We start from the raw sequence: 22512 nt of genomic DNA, 5'->3' as shown, positions 1-22512 counted from the left end.
AATCTTATTTCTCACCATCTTGGAGTCCTTCAGGTGTTTTTTAGCAAACTCCATGCGGGCTTTCATGTGTCTTACACTGAGGAGAGGCTTCCGTCGGGCCACTCTGCCTTAAAGCCCCGACTGGTGGAGGGCTGCAGTGATGGTTGACTTTCTACAACTTTCTCCCATCTCCTGACTGCATCTCTGGAGCTTAGCCACAGTGATCTTTGGGTTCTTCTTTACCTCTCTCACCAAGGCTCTTCTCCCCCGATAGCTCAGTTTGGCCGGACGGCCAGCTCTAGGAAGGGTTCTGGTCGTCCCAAACGTCTTCCATTTGAGGATTATGGAGGCCACTGTGCTCTTAGGAACCTTAAGTGCAGCAGAAATCTTTTTGTAACCTTGGCCAGATCTGTGCCTTGCCACAATTCTGTCTCTGAGCTCTTCAGGCAGTTCCTTTGACCTCATGATTCTCATTTGCTCTGACATGCATTGTGATCTGGAAGGTCTTATATAGACAGGTGTGTGGCTTTCCTAATCAAGTCCAATCAGTATAATCAAACACAGCTGGACTCAAATGAAGGTGTAGAACCATCTCAAGGATGATCAGAAGAAATGGAAAGCACCTGAGTTAAATATATGAGTGTCACAGCAAAGGGTCTGAATACTTAGGACCATGTGATATTTCAGTTTTTCTTTTTTAATAAATCTGCAACAATGTCAACAATTCTGTGTTTTTCTGTCAGTATGGGGTGCTATGTGTACATTCATAAGGAAGAAGAATGAACTTAAATGATTTTAGCAAATGGCTGCAATATAACAAAGAGTGAAAAATTTAAGGGGGTCTGAATACTTTCCGTACCCACTGTATATATATATATATTCACGCATACACACAAATAATACCATGTAGCAAATAATAAATTTCAAATAAGTAAATATGTGCAAATGATCTAAAAGTGCAAAAGTTCACATATATAAAGCATATATATATTAGCAAGAGAGGTTTAGAAGGTTAAGAAAGATCCATTTCGATAGTAATTATAAGAGATCACCAAAATCTACTGGAGGAGTCACCATGGCATATGCATCCACCACCCAAGGGAGAGAGTAAACACTAATTATTACCAGAATATGTGGACTCGAATGCCAGCAGCAGTGAGTCAAACAAGCATAGAGGTAGAATATTTCCAGGATGATGGTCAAATGGATAATCTCTGAGGATCTGATACCATATCTCTCCAAAACGACTGGCTCTCTTACTCAATCATGAATTCCAACATTCATAAAAAACAGAAAGCCTCCACATAGTGTAAAACCATCTTTTATGAAGTTCATTTAAAAGTAGAGCACTTACATCAATTCTGAAGTAACAGGCATATCATTAGAACATCTCCAAAAGTGTGATATTGCGTATTTGGACTGCCAAATTGAGGCGTGGACCACACAATGGGCACCATGTCGCCATTTTAGACATAGTTGGTTAACAATATACCGCTGCCCGGATCATTTAAGAGGTGTGGAACGCACGCCTGATGCCATGATGGCAATATTTCCGGATTGACACTTTACTGGGTAATACTGTACACTAGTTTGCCAATTATGAATTGATTATTTCCTCTACAAATGAGCAATGACTGGTGATGTCTTTGTGGACAAAACGCATCAGGTCTGATTGAACCTTTTCCACGTCATTGCGCTTTGCAATTTCCATTATCACACTCTCGGAGATGTTCTTATGATATGCCTGTTTCTTCAGAACTAATGTAAGTGTCCTACTTTTAAATCAACTTTATAAGAGATAGTTTTACACTATGTGGAGGCTTTCTGTTTTTATGAATGTTGAAATTTTTGACGAGTAGGAGGGCCAGTCCACAAATTCCGGTAAGAGTGTTTACTCTCTCCCCTGGGTGGTGGATGCATGTGCCATGGTAACTCCTTCAGTAGATTTTGGTGATCTTCTATAACTACAATTGGAATGGATCATTCTTAATCGTCTATACCTGGACTCTCTTACTACACAGTTGCTGCTTTTTAACTACAGCTTCATATGTAGACTTTTGCACTTTTTGGTCATTTGCACATGTTTACCTATTTTCACTTTATTATTTGCTATATGGTATTATTTTATCACTGTTTTGTGTCAATACACACACACACATATATGTATATATATATATATATATATATATATATATATATACCTTCATTCTGTGTATTCAATTACTAGATTTAGGTTTGTATCACATTTAGCACAGCACTTTTTTATATTTCAATAAATACACAATATCCTGTCAGGTTGTAGTACTAGCAGCTGTTTTTGCAATATGACAATGCCGCAGTAATTTTATAAGGTTATATATATATATTTATACAGCTTATACACTGCTCAGAAAGATTATTGGAACACTTTTTAATCAAAGTATAGCATCAATTCAAGTAACCTCCTGGGATAACGATCTGGTCAATTAAGTAGCAGAGGGGGTCGTTAATCAGTTTCAGCCACTTTGGTGTTAATGAAATTACCAACAGTTGCACTAGAAGGGCAACAGTGAGATAACCTTCAAAAACAGGAATGCTTTTACAGGTTGAGGACACTGAGATGTTTTCCCTATTCATCTTTTCTGACTGTTTTTCACTAGTTTTGCATTTGGCTAGGGTTAGTGTCATTACTGGTAGCATGAGGCGATACCTGGACCCTATAGCGGTTGCACAGGCAGTCCAACTCCTCCAGGATGGCACATCAATACGTGCCATTGCCAGAAGGTTTTCTGTGTCTCTCAGCACAGTCAGAAGAGCATGGAGAAGATTCCAGGGGACAGGCAATTACTCAAGGAGAGCTAAACAGGGCCTTAGAAGGTCCTCAAGCCATCAGTAGGACGAGTATCTTCTCCTTTTTGCAAGGAGGCACAGGATGAGCACTGCCAGAGCCCTACATAATGACCTCCAGCGGGCCACTGGTGTGAATGTCTCTGACCAAACAATCAGAAACAGACTTCATGAGGGTGGCCTGAGGGCCCAACATCCTCTAGTGGGCCATATGCTCACTGCCCGGCACTGTGGAGCTTGATTGGCATTTGCCATTGAAAACTGGAATTGGTAGGTCTGCCACTGGTGCCCTCAGCTTTTCACAGATGAGAGCAGGTTCACACTGAGCACATGTGACAGATGTGAAAGGGTCTGGAGAAGCTTTGGAGAATGTTATGCTGCCTGTAACATTATTCAGCATGACTGGTTTGGTGGTGGGTCAGTGATGTTCTGGGGAGGCATAGCCATGGAGGGATGCACAGACCTCTACAGGCTAGACAATGGCCGTGTGACTGCCATTAGGTATTGAGATGAAATCCTTGGACCCATTGTCAGACCCTACACTGGTGCAGTGGGTCCTGGGTTCCTCCTGGTGCACGCCAATGCCTGGCCTCATATGGCAAGAGTATACAGCTAGTCCTGGAGGATGAAGCAATTTATACCATTGAATGGCTGCCACTCTCACCTGACCTAAATCCAGTAGGACACCTCTGGGACATTATGTTTCGGTCCATCCGACGCCTCCAGGTTGCGCCTCAGTCTGTTCAGGAGCTCACTGATACCCTGCAATAAAATTTCAGCAAAAATGGACTAGCCTGCTGTATAATTTTTTCACTTTGATTTTTAGGGTGTCTGAATTCAGCTCTCTGTGGGATGATAATTTTTATTTCCATCAAAGGATGTGGCATCCTTTCATTCCTAACACATAACCCAGTCCATATCAGTATAGATATCCAGCATGATATTTTTCCCCATTGAGATCTGATGTGTTTTTAAAACGTTCCTTTAATTTTTTTGAGCAGTGTATATTTTGTAAAGAAATTATTGCACTTCTGGTAGCCTGCTGTAGATGTCATATAATTTTGGGTTTTCTCATATGCATTTTTGATTGGAGACACCTCCCCTGATAGTTGGGTTATAGGTGAAAGGGCTGCTGCTAATTACCAGTCCCGGTTCTGTCTCTGGGACTTTTGTTATGTTTTAACATATACTTACTTTATCCTGATGTATTTACGACACGGCACAGTATTCCTTACGCATGTTCCTGTCAGGTAATCCATGTTTTCAACAATGACAAATGGTGCTTCTTCTAATGTAACCACACTGAGATGGTTGTCATCAGGCTCACTGTCCAGAGCCCCTGAAATTCTGGGCCATACTGGATATTTTGCTTCCAGGGTTTTGTTTTCCCAATTTCCTACCTGTAACAGTAACAGTATATGCATCAATAAGATGTTTTTGTAATCAATTTGTCACATCACTTATATCATTTTCTTCTACTACCATTGTGTTGTCTAGGAAAAGTTAATATGTGTTTAAAGTGCTCCTGTAATTTAAAGCGGTAGTAAGCTAAAAAAAAAAAAATGTTTTCCACGTGCAAGGCAATATCATAATGTGCTAGTTTGCACTGCATACTTGCACATCATGAAAGATTTATCATAAAACAAAGCCCTCAGCGGCATACTGTCACTGTTGCAGAGGCTTCCATCTTTCTTACAAGTTTGGGGACTTCGGGAGTCTGATTGGCTGAGCCGCGATGATGTCATTCCTGCGCATGTGCGTGGGAGTCTCGGCCATGGCACACAGCTCTGAAGGAACAGCATAAGTATGCCGTTCCTTCAGAGCGCATGAGTCAGTGACATCACCGGCTGCTGCTCACAAGAATATCTACATCACCGGCTGCTGCTCACAAGAATATCTACATCACCGGCTGCTGCTCACAAGAATATCTCCTGAACGGTGCACATTTAGGAGATATTTGGTTTACCTACAGGTAAGCTTTATCATAGGCTTACCTGTAGGTAAAAAATAAATATGAGTGTTTACTACTACTTTAATAGGGGATGTAATGTTCTAAAGCAGAAGTATATTGAAGATAGACATTGTCCTCCTTTTAGCTTTAGTGCATTTTTAAAATGCCATGTTTAACCCTTTTGTTGTGGGCCTTGTTTTTCATTTTTCACATCAGGTGGCCAGGCCACTTCTTTCTATTATAGCCAACAGACTCTTAGCAAAAATGGCAATGACAGTGCGTGGAACATGATAGGAAAGTTAAAACACTCTCTCCTTGTGACTGACAGCAAGCAGTGGGAAGATTTTATGGACAATTGCAGGCTGTGTACTGGTTAAGGATCTGTCCACTGCCTGCTGTCAATGACAAGGGGAGAAGATCAGATAGGAAAATAGTGTATGTGAATCCCCATCAGGTTCCATACACCTAATTTAAAACTCCCCCACTATTGTGTTGACTATGGGACAGCTACAGCGGCAGGAGGAAGCGTTGAGAAGGGAGTGTCTATATGGATACCCAAATCACAATGCACCTCCACATGCGGCGCATGCTCCAGATTAATAATGTACTTGTTTACAACAAGTACATGAATCTGTTGCCTGCAAATACACTTTTCATAACATTTGTCATATTCATGACAAATGTCATGAAATCCATGACATGAATGTAAATCATAAATACTGTATGCATCACAAATTTAAAGTTAAAAAAAATACATACTCAAACACAGTAAGGGACAATTTGATGTAAAATGTTTACAATGTGCAATCGCATTTATGACATTTTAACATGGTTTATTTTCACAGGCCTCTATGAAACGGTTTATAGAAACAGTGGAAAAAAAAAAAATGTCAGCCACAAAATGAATAAGTACGGCTTTGAGTAAAGATTGTTTGAGGTTGTTTCAGTCAAGCCTGCGCTTTGTGCTGACTTGTGTCACTATTTAGTTGATATGTCTATCGCTGTAATTTTAGTGGACAGACGCAAAGATTTCATCACTGACAATGAATTGAGAGAGATGCTGACAGTTTCATCATTCAACTACTGTGTCTTTTTATTGCACTGCTATTCAAAAGCATGTAATGAAGGAAATGAAAATATATTTAGGTATCTTACTAGGAGATCTAAAAGATATAACACTTAGGCTCTGAGTGACCCTTAGATATATATTCTATAAGCAGTTTTAACCACTTTGATGCTGATTCACAAAAACTGGAGAGCATAAGAAAATTCTCATTAGCAACCAATTACATGTCACTATGGAAAATGAAAAAGGAAGTAAACGTCTTCTTTTTCTTTTTTTTTTTCTCTCTGACCTGCAAAGTAAAGGCATAATGTACTAGTATACATTGCCCTATTATAGGCTTACTTATAGGTACAAACAATCAATGGGACTTTACTTCCTCTTTAACCTCTTGCCGACCGCCCACCATAGTATTCCTCCTGCAAGGCGGCTCGGCTGCGCTAAATCACGCAGTACTATGTGATTTTGTGCACAAAGCGATTGCAGCCGGCCTCCCACAATCGTCAGATAAACTGACAGAAGACCCGCCTGCTTATGTAAACAAAGCAGCCGAGTCTTTTGTCAGACAGGCAGGGAAAGATCAGGAGTTTCAGCTAAGCTGAAACCTCGATCTCTCTGTGCCTTTCACAGAACCTCCCCCCCCCCCACACACAGTGAGTAAGCATTGTTAGGCATACATTAACCCCTTTCATCACCCCCAGTGTTAACCCCTTCCCTGCCAGTGTCATTTATACAGTAAAAGCGCATATTATTTAGCCCTGATTACTGTATTAAAGTCACTGGTCCCCAAAAAAATGTCAGTTAGGGGTCTGATCTGTCCCCTGCAATGTTGCAGTTCTTCTACAAAACGCTGATCGCCGCCATTACTAATAAAAATTAAAAAAAAATAAAAAGTCCAAAAATCTATCCAGTAGTTTGTAAACGCTAAAACTTTTGCAGAAACCAATTAAAATATGCTTTTTGGGATTTTTTTTTTAACAAAGATATGTAGCAGAATACAAATTGTCCGAAACTTTTTTTATTGTGAATGTTTTATAGCAGAAATTAAAAAATATTGTAATTTTTTCAAAAGTGTCGCTCTTTTTTTTGCTTATAGCACAAAATCTAAAAACCACAGAGGTGATCAAATACCACCAAAAGAAAGCTCTATTTGTGGGGAAAAAAAGGACATCAATTGTATTTGGGTACAGCATTGCACGACTGTGCAATTTTACGTTAAAATAGCACAGTGCTGAATCGCAAAAAATGGCCTGGTCATTAAAGGGGTAAAAACTTCTGAAGCAGATGTGGTTAAAAATCATGTAATTATTTCCATGCTGAATTGCAATTATTTCTGGGATACTCCTATTAACTTTTTGATGAATCCCACAATTGTATTTCCTAAATGCTGTGATATATATTCACAAATTGCAAATATGCAACACTATGTCACCCATTTCACAGAGCCTGCTATCTGATCTAAAACTATATGTCTCTAAGATCTGAGTAGGAGGAGTTTCAGGACTCACAGTAAGTACAGCAACCAGGGCCGCTGATAGGGGGGGACCACCAGCCCTCTTGTAGGGGGCCCGAGCACACAGGGGGGCCCACACAGAGAGGGGGATTAGTGATGGACAACAAATACAGAAATCTTCCTCCAGCACCTGAATCTGATCTGTCCCTCTCCCTGCTATCAGCTTTTATCTGTTGAGAAAGAGACAGTTGTCCCTCACTAATCCCCCTCCCTTGTGTGGGCCCCCCTCCCAACACTGGCTCCAATGTTATCTCTGCTCAGGGGTTTATTTGTAAATTGTAACTTTGTTTCTCTCTCTCTGTCTCTCTGATCACTGAGCTCCAACTGCCCAGCCTGTATATTTTTCTCATCTCATCTTCTTTTTTATTTAACATAGTTTTTTATTTAGATTTAGCAGGAATTATGCGAGTTATGTTATATTTGTGTTTGCTAATAGTGATTTTGTTGTAATTTTAGCTAAATATATCTTTAATATTTTCTTGGGGGGGGGGGGGCTGCCAGGTAGTCTGTACGGGACCCACGATTTCTAACAGCAGCCCTGACAGCAACACACCACATGTGACATCATGACTGCTTGCAAGCAGCAAGGAATCATGGGATATATAGCCTTTTATAAATTAAGCATATACCAAAGGAAGGAGCAGAGGAATGCCGAAAAGTATGCAGGGAATCCAAAAAATTTTCAAAAGGGACGGCCAGCAGATAGGCAACACTAACTGCATGAAAATAGATTTTTTTTAATGTAAAGTTATTCTGGATTGTAAAAAACAATTATTGTTTGTATTGCTATGACAAAGCTGATGTTACAAAATGAAAGTGTTGTGACCATAGATTTCCCTTAAAGTGGTTGTAAACCCATACATATAACTAGTCAAGGGACTATTCTCAGGTGATACACAGAGATAAAACAAATCCTCTTAAATAAGTTGTATCTGTCTACCTTCAGTCTGCTCTTCTTTACATCTATTCAAGGTGCTGCATTTATAAGCTTTTCTGAGAGTTCAGAAAAAAAGAGCGCAGAGAGCTGAAGTTACACTCTGCAGAGCTCAGTAAGGAGAGGTCTGAGAGCTGATTGGAGGGAACAGACACACATCCCTTCACACAGCTCACATGAACTAAGCTGAGGCTGTCAATCTGTTAGAGCTCCCTCTGTCACCATTTTTCTCTCAGGAAAAATTGTCAGAAGTGAATCATGCAGAGGAACAAAGCAGCAGACAGAAATGGCACTTAGAGCTTTTAATTGAGACACATACACACTATAGAAGGATATGCTTTGTCATATTTCATGTATGAGGTTTGCAAGCACTTTAAGTTATTTTTTTTTTTTTTTACGATTTAGACCATTTGTATGCTGATTGAAGACTCATTGCTATCTGAAAAGAACAAGCCAGTTTAGGCAAATATTTTCAGGAGATATTACAATTTCCTTCATAATGTGTATGCCAGTACGCAGTATCCACAATCATTAATCTAAGCATGGATCATGAATCTAAGTATCATGTCTGTGACTATACTGAGAACTGAGATAGCTACCAGGAACACAGCAATATACTGTACAAAAATTCCTGGCAAACATTTTTAATGTCTTGCTATTCTACCTAAAACAGTACAGGTGGTACCGTGACACCACCTGCCATAAAGCTATGTGAGATTTCAGGTATGGTAAATTTCCTACAGGATGGTGGAGAAAATCTGCTCACTGCTCTGGCTCCAGATTTTGCTTGTAGTTCTACCTGCTGGTAAAATAGTTGTTCCTCCACCCACAAAAAAAGACTCCTAAATGGCATGTTGTACATAATGGGAAAAAGACCTTAACATTTCAGGGGTTAATTGGGTGTTAAAAGTTTTAGATTTGGGAACATTTTAATAAATGACAGTTAAAGTGTTACTAAACCCAAAACAGTAAAATCTGTCTATAAATGCAGCATAGCATGCTTGTTATACTCACTGTGTAACTTAAGTGATTAATCCTCAGCATTGTGTAAAAAGGCTGTGTGATCTTGTATGCACAGATTCTCCCCCTCCTGCAAGTTCACTCTGGACAAGTCCAGATAATCACAGTAAGTGTAGTTCAACTGCACATGCTCAGTTTGGCCTCTATTGCTCAGAGAACACTTCCTGGTTTTAGCTGAGCTATTCAGGTCACATGGTATTAACATCACACATGTGGGCATGTATGCAAATCCTAAATGACAACCCAGTTCCTCAGAAAATCAGTGATGGATGATTTTCTTTTTTCTTGGGAGGGTACATGTGATCAGCACAGGGCCAATCAGCACTGTCCAGACATGTTAAGACAGAGAATTAAGGATCTTGAAGCCTGATAGGACAATCGTGGGAGAAGTGAAAACTCCTCCTACAATCTATCAGCACTCACTGAAACAAGTCACAAGATTGTGGTATATACAGCTGATGAGAAAATTGAATTTTTGACTTACTGTAAAATCCATTTCTCTGATATTCATTGACAGAAACAGCTCCTGATTCCTCTTAACCATTGGGTTATACTGCCCCCTACAGGAGTAGGACACTAGGCAGGAAAAATCTTGACTATTCCTATGGGCAGTCCCAGGGGGTATACACCCACACTCAGCTATAGGCACTCAGTTTTGTTACAAGCAGTGTAAGAAGAAAGCCAACTCATCCACCCACACTCAGCTATAGGCGCTCAGTTTTGTTGCAAGCAGTGTAAGAAGAAAGCCAACTCCACAGAGGGGTGGGTGCTAGGTCCCTCAATGAACATCAGAGAAATGGATTTTACAGTAAGTCAAAAATCCCATTTTCTTTTTCGTTCATTGATGGGCACTCCTGATTATTCTTAACCATTGGGACGTTCCAAAGTAGTGTTAAACATAAGGGGTGAGAAAACAGCAGAAAAAAGTAATTCCCAAGGCTAACCATAGCCAACCAGGTAACATGGAGCTCAACCAAAACAACTGGAGCTCACCTGAAAAAAACAATACACCCTCAAAGAGGACCATGTCCTCTGTCCTCTAAACAGCAGCCTGCAAAACCTTGCGGCCAAAAGAAGCATCCACAGATGCCAACACATCCACTTTATAAAACTTTGTAAAAGTGTGCACAGACAACCAGATGGCCGCCTTGCAAACCTGTAACACCTGATGATGGAAGGCCCAGGGGGCACTAATCACCCAAGTAGAGAGTGCCTTATTAGGGAAAGGAGGAACCTGACTCCTAATTGAAAAGGCTTGAATCACTGTCTGATCCATCTGGAAATGGTCGCAGCAGAAATGGCTAACCCTTTTTGAGGTCCGACTGTGAGTACAAATAGTGAGTCTGACTTCCTAAAAGACTCTGTAGCTGCCAGGTACACCCTAATTGTCTGAACTACATCCAGGGAACGCAGAGCAATTTCGTTAGGATGTTTTTGCCTGGGACATAGGGAAGGCAACACAATCTCTTTATTCAAATGGAAATCAGAGACGACCTTGGAAGAAGAACCACCTTAGCTCTGTAAACCAACAGGTAAGTTGAACAACAAGACAATGCCGCCAGCTCCGACACCCTGCACGCAAAAGTAATAGCCACCAAAAAGGCCACCTTCTGGGACAACATAAGCAGGGGAACCTCCCGATATTTTGGGAGATTCCTGGATAGCTACCAACACCAATTTGAGGATCCACGGCGATAATGAAGACCGCAATGGAGGAACCAAGTGTTGAGCTCCCTGGATAAATTTACGCACCAAGGAAAGTGTGGCCAATGGACCTTGAAAGAAAACCGCCAAGGCTAATTCTGGTCTTTGATGATACTCAAGGCCAGGCGCTGCTAAACCCCCCATTGGAAGAAAGCCAAGATCTGAGCCACCGAAAAGGAGCAAGGGAGAACCCCAAAAGTCTCACACCGCACAATGTAAGTCTTCCAAATACGATGGTAGATCTTCCTAGAGGTACATTTTCTAACTTTTAACAGCGTAGAAATCACGGATTCAGACAAGCCTCTATCCTTCAGCACCTGGCTTTCAACAGCAAAGCCATTTAAACCAGCGACTGTAAAGCAGGATGGAAGATTGGTCATTGATACAGCAGATTTTCCCTGAGAAGAAGTCTCCAAGGAGCATTGATGACCAGCCGTACCAGATCAGTGTACCAAGACCAGCGAAGCCAGTCTGGAGCCACCAGAAAGACCAGAATCCTTTGCTGCCTCGATCGTGCACAGGAGTGTTGGCAGAAGATTGAGAAGGGGAAAGGCATAAATCAGACATTACTGATGCCAAGGAGCCACCCCAGATCTGGGTGAGGGTGCCCCTAAATGCAGAGGAAGCCTTGTCCATAGGTCTGGAAGAGCAACTCATGGCTTTGCAGATCAGGCCTCCCCTGAAGGACTTTTATCCCTTGAGGGATGAAAAAGGTCTCTTATGAGCAAAGAAGAATGGCCCATGTCTATGACAGGGCTCCTTGCCCTCGGTAGTCTCCAAACAGGTGATCCCTCACAAAGGGGAGATCAGATAAGGCTTTCTTAGAAGTCTGGTCCATAGATGAGCAATGTCATCTAGATAAGATGCGCAAAGGACCACTGCTGATACAGATAGCCTAAAATCAAAGGAGCAGCATCCAAAGAGGCATCACAGATAAACCGTGGCCCCTGGATCAACTGATTTGCCAGCTCTGCAAAGGCTGGGGGAAGGCGTTTCCTCTCCAGGTCCCGGTGTAAAGGTTTTGCCCACTCGGCAGAGTTTGTGACACCAGGGCAATAGTAAATACTGGCCTAAGCCTAACCTGCCATAGGGAAACATATGAAGGGCCAGAGCCTCCGCTCTCCTATTAACTGGATCTTTAAAGGCCAAGGACTCCTCAACCAGAATTAGAGTAGCTTTATTTAACCTTAAAACCAGCGAGTCCACTACAGGATACCTCATAGCAAAATGCTTAGGGACCACAAGAGTGCGTTTTGGACAACCCCACTGTTATGTGACAATGTTGTCAAAATAAGCGGGAAAGGGAAACACCCCCACCACAGTGGAGGACCGCCATGTTTAAAATTTCACGCTCTGACACAATCAGTGCATCCATCAGCACCTTTTCATGCATGGGAGTGGAAGAAACATCCTCACTGTCTTGAGCACTCAGGGTGCCTGGATGCAGACCCAGTAGGGTGACTCGTGTCGGCGGCGGCCGAAACTGATTCAGGATATGATGGACAGAAAAGGCAGAGGAGGGTGGTGGACACTTTATACTAAGGTCACCCGGAAAAACATAACACTCAGGGGAGGGCCGCTGACTGCAATCCCACAAGGGGGACGTTGACCCATGGTCCATGAATAAACCACTTACTGGGCCCCGCAAAAAACAAGCGGGTTGCCCTCCGAGCCCCTCCACAGGGGTCCACACAATAGTAAATAGCCCCCTTAAAGGGGGCCACCCGCTGTGACACGAATGCGGAGGCAGAATATCCTGATGGTCCCAAAGCGCTAAAAAGGGTAGGTGCCCTCCACAATAATGGTGCATAGTTGCCATAAAAAATTAAACTGCCCCCACAGCGCCACCGCTTCCAAGGGAGATGCCAAGCTGGCCACATGGCCTAGTAGGCCGTAAGCGGCGGCCTCAGTTTGTGTAGAGGCCAAGCCACAAGTGTACTCATCCTAGCAAGGCTCACTGGGACCACCCCCCCCCCCCCCCCAATGGAGGCCGACTCGGCTGCATGGCCTAGTAGGCTGCAACAAACACACACACAGAAATCCGCTCAGGTGTGAAAAGTCCAACAATCCAAGTCAGATACACGTCAGACCCGCAATCCCGGCAACTATAATCTTTGGAAGTAAAGGACTGCACTCCGACTTGAAAATTGCAAAAATTTATTGAAGAATCCAAAAACCCATGATAGACAATATAATCAGAGACAGGAGACAGAGCATAGTTGACGCGTTTCACGAAGTCAAATTCACTTAATCATAACCACTAACTCGTCTGACCGACTTGGCTGCATGGCCTAGTAGGCTGCAAGTCGTGGCCTAAACTTATGTGGATGCCAAACCATCCTCTCCCCCAGCCCAACAATTGCAGCATGGAGCCCAGAGGACATTCCTGCCTTGGTCACCAACCCCCAGGGTAGCAGGAGAACCCTGCTCAACCCCCCCGTTGTGCACCAGGAAAAACCCAGTCAGCAGCAACTCCAACAAGTCCCCCTTAAGAGCATGTGGCAAAAGCTAGCTCATAACATCACCCAGGGAGGGGGGGGGGGCCTGAGGACCCACTATCGACTATCAGATTTTTAGCGGGCTGGAGGGAAAGGGGGGGAGTCGAGGGTCCCACCATCCCAGGGATGGGCCCACGTCAACCCCAGAAAACCCTCCAGGGATAGAGGGGGACAGCTACTTACCATACCAGGAACAGGGTGGGCACAGCTCCTGACCGAACACCACTCCATCAGGATGTGGGGGGCTGTCGACCAGGAGGAATGCTGCGACTCAGGCTGAGGCCAGGTCATATGCGCCCTTGCGCGATGTTTAACTCGCAGGCCAGCCCCCGTCCAGTGGGTGCTATGTCACAGCCAACCTAGCATGGAGCTGAGGCCTGACTGTGGGGACCCTCTACATCTAGCTTATCCAGTCCGTTGCCCAGTCGGGCAGTTCATAGTAGATTCTCACAGGAAAACCGCCAAGGCCGAATCTGGCCCTTTTTCCTGCCTAGTGTCCTACCCTGTAGGGGGCAGTATAACCCAATGGTAAAAAGAGTCAGGAGTTATGTCCATCAATGAACGAAAGAGAAAAGGCATTTATAAGTTTATATTTGCTAATATAATTGCATTTCCATGTTCTCTGTACTGTAGGAGACCAGATATAGTGAATTCAGGTTCTGGGTTTAGTAACACTTTAATTTAGTGTATATTGTTTTTTCATAGTTTATATTGTTAGTCAAGTTGAAAAAAAAAAACCACCAGTATATCAAAATCAGCCAATGAAAAAAAAAAATAAAAAATAAACCTCCATATAAACAATTCTATACCCATGGTTGATTCATTGGTAATAGAAAAAAAAAATCAACAAAAATAAAAAAAACCTAATAAAGCATAATCTAATTTGCTCCAGCATGAGAAAAAAAATATGTCCTGATCCCCCAAGAGGCAATTTGCTGTTTCCTGGCTCAACTACTCCGTGGGGTTTTACTAAAGCTGGAGAGTACAAAAACTGGTGCATCTCTGCATCAATCAGCTACCAGGCTTTTTTTTTTTTCAAAGCTTAATTGAACAAGGTGAAATTAGAAGCTGACCATGAACAGCTGCACCAGATTTTGCACTCCAGTTTTAGTACATGAACCCCATGGTGTTATATTTTTTTGTAGGTTTTCTACTAAGAGTTCTAAATTTTGACTAATAAAGTGTTACTAAAGCTTACGTTTTTTTTTTTTTTTTTTAAATAAAAATAACAAACATGTTATTCTTACCTGCTCTGTGCAATGGTTCTCTTCTTCTGGAGCTAGCCGGCAGTGCTCCGGTCCCCTCCTCTTTATCAGGTACTTTCCCCTGGGGGCACCCATGCGGGTCGCTCCGAGTACTGCTGCTGTGCCCATTAACACAGACAGTGGGATTTATCCCCGCCCCCCTCTCCCATGTCAATGGATTTAATTGACAGCAGCAAAAGTCAATCGCTCTGTCCAATGAGGAGAGAGACAGTGGGGGGAGCCACTGCACTCGTGAACTTCGCTGGAAAATGGGCTCAGGTAAGGAAAAGGGGGGCGGGTCTGGGGGCAGCTGCTGCACAGAAGATCCCTAATGCATAGAATGCATTAAGGTGAAAAACCTTAAGGCTTTAGAACCACTTTAAATACCAAAAATAGGATGCTGCCACTTTTAGTAATGTGTCTCTCGGATATAGTAAAATAATTGGGATCACATATATACGTATACTGTACATGTACTCTTTTTTTATCACCAGTATTTCACAAGCATGCCTTAAGTATTCCACAGTGTTAAAGCTAATAGCTATAGTGGAGACAGATTAAAAACTATCACTTGGTAAATAACAAATGAGGGAGGGAGCACAGTTTTCTAATAATTTCACCACATTCAAACAGATGTATCAAAGAAAAAGTGGAAAATAGGACTTTACAATGTTAGACATGACTCCAAAGAAAACAAAGATATGATCAAAAAGTTTTATTTAACACAGCAAATTTATTAGGAACGTATGTAACAATAAAAGCAAGCTACCCAGAGTGTTACACTTGAAGTATAAATATCCTGCTAGGCCAACACTAGAAATACACAAATGTATATTCATACAATATTACACAAGGTATGCAAATATAGGTGGCCTAGGTGCAGGATAATAGTTGTTGGTCTCAACGCATTTCGCTTCATCAGGAAACCCCAATATATCAGGGAAATAAACATATTACATGTCAACTTTATATAAACAAACCGTATCTGAGTTATTGACACTTAGTAGTTACATATTCACAAATCTCATGACCGTAGTCATTTACAGTTTTATATAGTGCTATATCCGAAAAAGGGAGTACCCAGACTACCTCAGAGGAAAAGGACAACACACAATAGTGCACAAATGGCAATATGAAGCCCCTTCTGAAAAACTTGTATTCTAATAACTCATCTATCCAAATCCCTATTGCGATAAAGGAAAATGGAATCAACAAAATATTCAAAAACTGGAGGGATTGGTATAGGGAGCACAGGAAATGAGACACAAGAAGGGAGCATGTCACTAACATCATAAAGAAGAGAGCCCAGTATTCCAAAAACGAGGGGGGGGGGGGGCGGGGGAGGAAATATACTGTATACATATTTTTGGTAAAAAAAATTCCAATAAGCGTATTTTGATTGGTTTGCACAAAAGTTATCGTGTCTACAAACTAGGGGAACGGTTTATGTCATTTTTATTTATTTCTTTTTTTACAAGCAATGGTTGCGATCTGCGATTTTTAGCAAGACTGCGACATTGTGGCGGACAGATTGGACCCCTAACTGACATATTTGACACTTTGGGGGGGACCAGTGACATTACTACAGTATTCAGTGCTAAAAATATGCACTCTTACTGTAATAATTACACTGGCAGGGAAGGGGTTAACCCAGGGGCGATCAAAGGGTTAAGTGTATGCCTAGGGGTATTTTCTAACTGTGAGGGGTATGTGCTTGTGGAATCAACACAGAGACCTGTGATCCTAAATAGGAGGATCATAGGCGCTCTGTGTTCATTCCAGAGAGAACAACGGTCTGCTGTGTTTACAACAGCAGACCGTCATTCTCTCTCAGTGGGGAGCAATCACAGGTGCCTGGCAGCAATCGAAGCAGCTGGCCCTGTGAATCAGCTTCCCGCTGCCTAATGGGGGTGCGTGTGCACCTCCGGTGGCACGCCCCCCAGGAGCATTCCCGCAAACCTCCGTACAGGTACGACAGTTCGCACAGCCGAGCCAGCCTGCCGAAGCATATCTGCGGTGGACGGGCAGCAAGCAGATATACAAAAAAACTCTGAACATTTTGAAAAAAAAAATATTTTATGATTTCTGCAATAAACCACATCCAAATAAAAAAAAAAAATGCATTCAGGCCAAACTGTTTTCTGCTACATGTCTTTGTTAAAAAAAAAAAAAAACATACTAATAAGTAGTGTATATTGATTGGTTGCATGAAAGTTATAGTATCTACAAATGATGGTGTATATATACTTGAATTTTTATTTATTATTTTTTATGCTAGTAATGGCGGTGATCGGCGACTTATAGTGGGACTGTGAAAGTGCGGCAAGCAATCCAACACTAACTAACACTGGGTGGGAACTGACTATTTGACACTGAAATCACCTGTGACACAAATACAGTGATCATTGCTAATGCTTTACACTGTCACTGTACTGATGACACTGGCTGGGAAGGGGTTAACATCTAGGGGCAATCAAAGGGTGCCTAACAATGTGCAATGTGTGCTGCTTTTAATAAACGATGTGGCTAATCTTTCTGAGCACTGTGTTGTAAGTAAACACAGGGCACTGTGATTTGCTATGCCAATCAGTAGGTCCAGGCCATAAATCATTGGCCTGAACCTGCTGACCAATTTGTGCTGTACTGAATCGCAGCACAGACATGGGGGGTGCATGTGTGCTCTCTAACCGGAAATTCTGGATTATTTACAGAGCGGCTGCCCTGTTGCCATATACTCACATCCGCAAGTGGTTAAAGTCCTATTTTCCCCTTTTTCTTTGAAATTATCACTTGTTATTTTTATGTGTTTAAGGAAACTTTATGTGGTTCAAGTATGTATGTTTCATATTTCCTAGAGGAATAAATGTGTATTTGTTAAGGACTCTTACGCAAGGCCATGCATTAGGAGTACAGCTGGACAAAGCAAAACATGCTTGTTTTTGAGGCATCTAAATGCACAGCTGGAGTGTAATATTGCCCTTTAAAATACATTAGAAAAGGGGTGTTCAAGTCAAACTGGGACTTTTATTTTTACAGGTATAAAAAGGGATGTTAGCATGGTGATCCTACACACAGTAGTAAGTGGCAAGTGTGTCCTATTACTGAAAGGCAGCACACATGTCCTTGGCCAGTCCAGAGACCGTTAATCAAGATGAAAGACAACAGTGTTAGTGAGTGCATTAAACAGCATCCGTGATGAAGTTTCTTGTGAATGAAGGAGTAAAACCTGTAGATATCTACAGAAGACTTCCAGCACAGTACAGTAATGAGATACTCAGGCACAGTAAGACATTTGAAGGGTGTAAATGTTTCAAAGATGGTCCATCAGTGAGGATCCCGACCATGGTTGTTCCCAGCCCACAGTTGTCCTTCCTGTGAACATTCACGGTGTGGAACAGTGATGCTGGATAATCAACGCAAAACTTGTCGTGACAAATCTTTTTGTTGGAACGGTGAACCCAATCATTCACGAACATTTGCATTTTCGAAAAGTTAGCACAATCTGGGTACCAAGACAGCTTTTCGCTTTTGACCGGCACAGAAGAGTTGAAATCTGCACTGTGTTAAACAGGGAAGGCTGGAATTTTCTGAATCGCATCAATAAATGGAATGAAACCTGGGCACATCATTTCACTAGAGGATCAAAATGAGCATCAAAGCAGTGGGAGCATGTGGACTCCACCACCAAAAATTTTTTAAACAATTGCGTCTGCAAGTAAAGTGATGGCAAGTGTTTTTTGGGACAAACATGGCGTTATTCATGTTGATTTTCTACCCCATGGTGCCACCATCAACTGTGAATATTACTGTCATGTTCTGAGTGATGTGCATGCACGTCTGTGTAAAAAACAGCCTGGTTTGATCACCAAGGATGTCCTGTTTCTCCACTGCACAATATGCACATTACAGGAACTCGGCTGGGAGATGCCACACCGCCCTTACAGCCCAGACCTCGCTCCGAGTGATTTCCAACTGTTTGGACCCCTAAAAGAGTTCCTTGGAGGTCAGCATTTCAGCACTGATGAGTAGGTGAAGCAGGCTAACCAAGGATGGTTCAGGCGAATGAACCATCCAACAGATACTGACAAATATTTCTATGCTAAAGCTTTCCAGGCATTAGTTAAACGCTGGAATAAACATATAAATGTAGCAGCATGTCAAAAAATAAATACAGTTCCACTCCTTAAATTTAGTTTTTTTAATATATAAACTCAAATGTCCCTGTTTAAATTGAATGGCCCTCGTAGATTTTAAAAAATGCAACCATACATGTGCATGTGTAAATGTGAGTACCAGTAGTTATATGCATATGATCACACACAGCATTGTCTCCATCTCAATGGATAAAAATATTCTGCAGCTGTGGCAAAGCAAAGACTAGTGTATTTTACTCTGTAAAAAAAAAAAAAAAAATCTGAGAAATGGATAGACAGAAATGTTTACCTTTGGCAGGTAAGGAGCCCTCCTATATGTTTTACATCTATGTATTTAGCCGTTAACCTAGAGTTCAGCTTTAATAATGTCCTAAAATGTATCCCAAAAACCTCTTAAAAATGTTCACTATAAGAGTGCATAAACTGGTAATATGGATGAGTAAATCACCTGAGGAAGATTAAAGCTACCCTATCTACTGTATTGTATATTTGCCCAGGAAACCTGTACCTGTAAAAGAAGAAAGTACAATTCTGTACCTGTAAAAGAGGAGAGTAAATATCATTCCTGCCTCCCACGCCACCAAATGCCTCTCAATTCATGAAAGTTTGTCATCCAACATGTAACCGTTGCCAGACATGCTCGGTTAATAAGTGCAAAAAAAGGAATATCAAGGATTTTTTGTCCACCAGCACAGGTGTTACATTTGAAATTAAGCCGTTCATCGCTTGCTCTACAACAGGGGTAGTCTATCTATTGCAATGCCCATGTGGCTTGCAATATATAGGGAGGACCAAGAGACCCCTATATATTAGATGCAACGAGCATATAGCTAACATTAAGAAGAGATTCAAGAAGCATTCTGTGTCTAACCATTACCGGTTGAAACACAACAAGGACCCCCGTAATACCATATTTATGGGGATTGACAAGTTTGTTCCACATTGGAGAGGAGAACCCTTTGTTAGGGGACTCTCTAAATTGGAAATGTCCTGGATTTACAAAAATAAATGTTTTAGTCCTTTTGGTTTAAATATAGACACAGATGTTAATGCTTTTATAGACAATTCTTAATCCGTAATTGTAAAAGAATAACCAGCCCTAAAACCTCTTAAAACCGGTGAACCATAAGTTACTGTAGGCAGTAAAGATATATAACATAAGAAATAAATAATGACAATCAAATGGAAAGTGTCCAGTGCGAAGAAGTAAAGTGCCAAGGTGCAAAATAGTGAATTAAACGTTCAATATTACAAGATCATTTATAATGTGACGAAAGTGGAAAAATAAGTAAATGTGCAGATAATGAGCGAATTGCACCAATTCTATGGACCCAGAACTGGTCAAAAGGCTCGGACTGAAACAATTGATATAGAACAATGATTCAATTAAAGTGCCAAAAAGGCAATGTGAGCTGCTGGTAGCTGTGAAAAAATGTGCAAAAGGTCAGAAAATGCCTTGTGAACATACAAAGGAGCAATTTGCACAGCTTCTATAAGTAGAGGAACTGTTCACAGGCTCCAACAAAATCTGTAGAGGCAAATGAAGAAAAAATATGCCCTATAAAGGGCGAACTAAAGAAGAGCAGTGAAGGTGATAATGTAAATAACAATAGTGATTCAAATTAATAGGTGAATCCAATCGATAAAAAAAAACAAAAAAACAGAAGTATCAAGGTGCACAAGGCCCTATAAAAGGTGAACCCCTGTGAACAAATAATAAACAATATGATGAAAAGTATCACAGTGATATCACAGGTGAAGCAGGTAAATAACAAAAATTGTGATCCACAAATAAGTGAAAAAGAGTCCAATAATCCTCAGGATATTAAAGATAAAAGTTCATAATGAGTGCAGTTACAGCCAACGACAATTAGTGATCCCGATACCAAAGTGAGTGAGCAAGAGATCCTCAAAATGGGTAAAATGGCCGCTCACCTCACTTGTCTTTCACATGAGCATGTCAGGTGTCTCGTGTCAACCTGCAGACCTGAAAGGTAGTTTCCCAGGAAGAAATGGAGCCTCCACAGGTGAAATAGGAGCCAAGGTCCTGCTCCTATAGGCTGGTCTAAAATACTTAAAAGCGTGTGGCCCAGACACTCAATAATTTAAGGGGAAAAGATGTAAAGAGGGTCTCATAGCGCAGTATGCTTAAAATACGATTTATTTCCACAAAAAAAAAATAGGGACGCCGTGGTGACGTCACTTCCGGGTCTACGGCCGAGACCGGAAGTCGGTGAGGAGAATACAGGAACCGCATCGGCGGCTTTGCTTTCATTTATGCACCCATTTATCTACTCAAATGTGAGTTCAAATTTGTTTTTTATGTGGAAATAAATCGTATTTTAAGCATACTGCGCTATGAGACCCTCTTTACATCTTTTCCCCTTAAATTATTGAGTGTCTGGGCCACACGCTTTTAAGTATTTTAGACCAGCCTATAGGAGCAGGACCTTGGCTCCTATTTCACCTGTGGAGGCTCCATTTCTTCCTGGGAAACTACCTTTCAGGTCTGCAGGTTGACACGAGACACCTGACATGCTCATGTGAAAGACAAGTGAGGTGAGCGGCCATTTTACCCATTTTGAGGATCTCTTGCTCACTCACTTTGGTATCGGGATCACTAATTGTCTTTGGCTGTAACTGCACTCATTATGAACTTTTATCTTTAATATCCTGAGGATTATTGGACTCTTTTTCACTTATTTATGGATCACAATTTTTGTTATTTACCTGCTTCACCTGTGATATCACTGTGATACTTTTCATCATATTGTTTATTATTTGTTCACAGGGGTTCACCTTTTATAGGGCCTTGTGCACCTTGATACTTCTGTTTTTTTGTTTTTTTTTTATCGATTGGATTCACCTATTAATTTGAATCACTATTGTTATTTACATTATCACCTTCACTGCTCTTCTTTAGTTCGCCCTTTATAGGGCATATTTTTTCTTCATTTGCCTCTACAGATTTTGTTGGAGCCTGTGAACAGTTCCTCTACTTATAGAAGCTGTGCAAATTGCTCCTTTGTATGTTCACAAGGCATTTTCTGACCTTTTGCACATTTTTTCACAGCTACCAGCAGCTCACATTGCCTTTTTGGCACTTTAATTGAATCATTGTTCTATATCAATTGTTTCAGTCCGAGCCTTTTGACCAGTTCTGGGTCCATAGAATTGGTGCAATTCGCTCATTATCTGCACATTTACTTATTTTTCCACTTTCGTCACATTATAAATGATCTTGTAATATTGAACGTTTAATTCACTATTTTGCACCTTGGCACTTTACTTCTTCGCACTGGACACTTTCCATTTGATTGTCATTATTTATTTCTTATGTTATATATCTTTACTGCCTACAGTAACTTATGGTTCACCGGTTTTAAGAGGTTTTAGCGCTGGTTATTCTTTTACATTTTGTTTTTATCGTATGTGGTGACACTACAGAACTAGCTGCAGGATCTCTAGTGCTCCATTTATTTATCTTTTAATCCCCGACACTTCTTTTCTCGCTTGGTAGCGCATAGATTTTACTCTTTAATTCTTAATCCGTGGTTCCGTTAGTTATATTTTACTTTTTATAACGCTGGTGTTTTTAGGTAAAATATATGTTTTAGCATTTAACA

General features: G+C 41.4%; 1 protein-coding gene across 3 annotated transcripts in view; it reads right to left on the bottom strand.

Annotated features, from left to right (window-relative positions):
- Window positions 1-22512, bottom strand: part of LOC309558818 (glutamate receptor ionotropic, NMDA 2A-like) — a gene marked incomplete at its 3' end in the record, with an annotated part of 1171100 nt that overhangs the window by 71968 nt on the left and 1076620 nt on the right. For all 3 annotated transcript variants that reach the window (XM_082261887.1, XM_082261886.1, XM_082261888.1), the window contains one exon: window positions 4000-4205. In XM_082261887.1, the coding sequence (XP_082118013.1) occupies window positions 4000-4205 (206 nt within the window). The remainder of the gene's footprint in view (window positions 1-3999; window positions 4206-22512) is intronic.

Source organism: Pelophylax lessonae, assembly GCF_965119305.1.
Source record: "Pelophylax lessonae genome assembly, chromosome: 6".
In the NCBI taxonomy this organism is placed as follows: Eukaryota; Metazoa; Chordata; class Amphibia; order Anura; family Ranidae; genus Pelophylax; species Pelophylax lessonae.
This window is presented reverse-complemented; position numbering and strand designations above follow the sequence as displayed.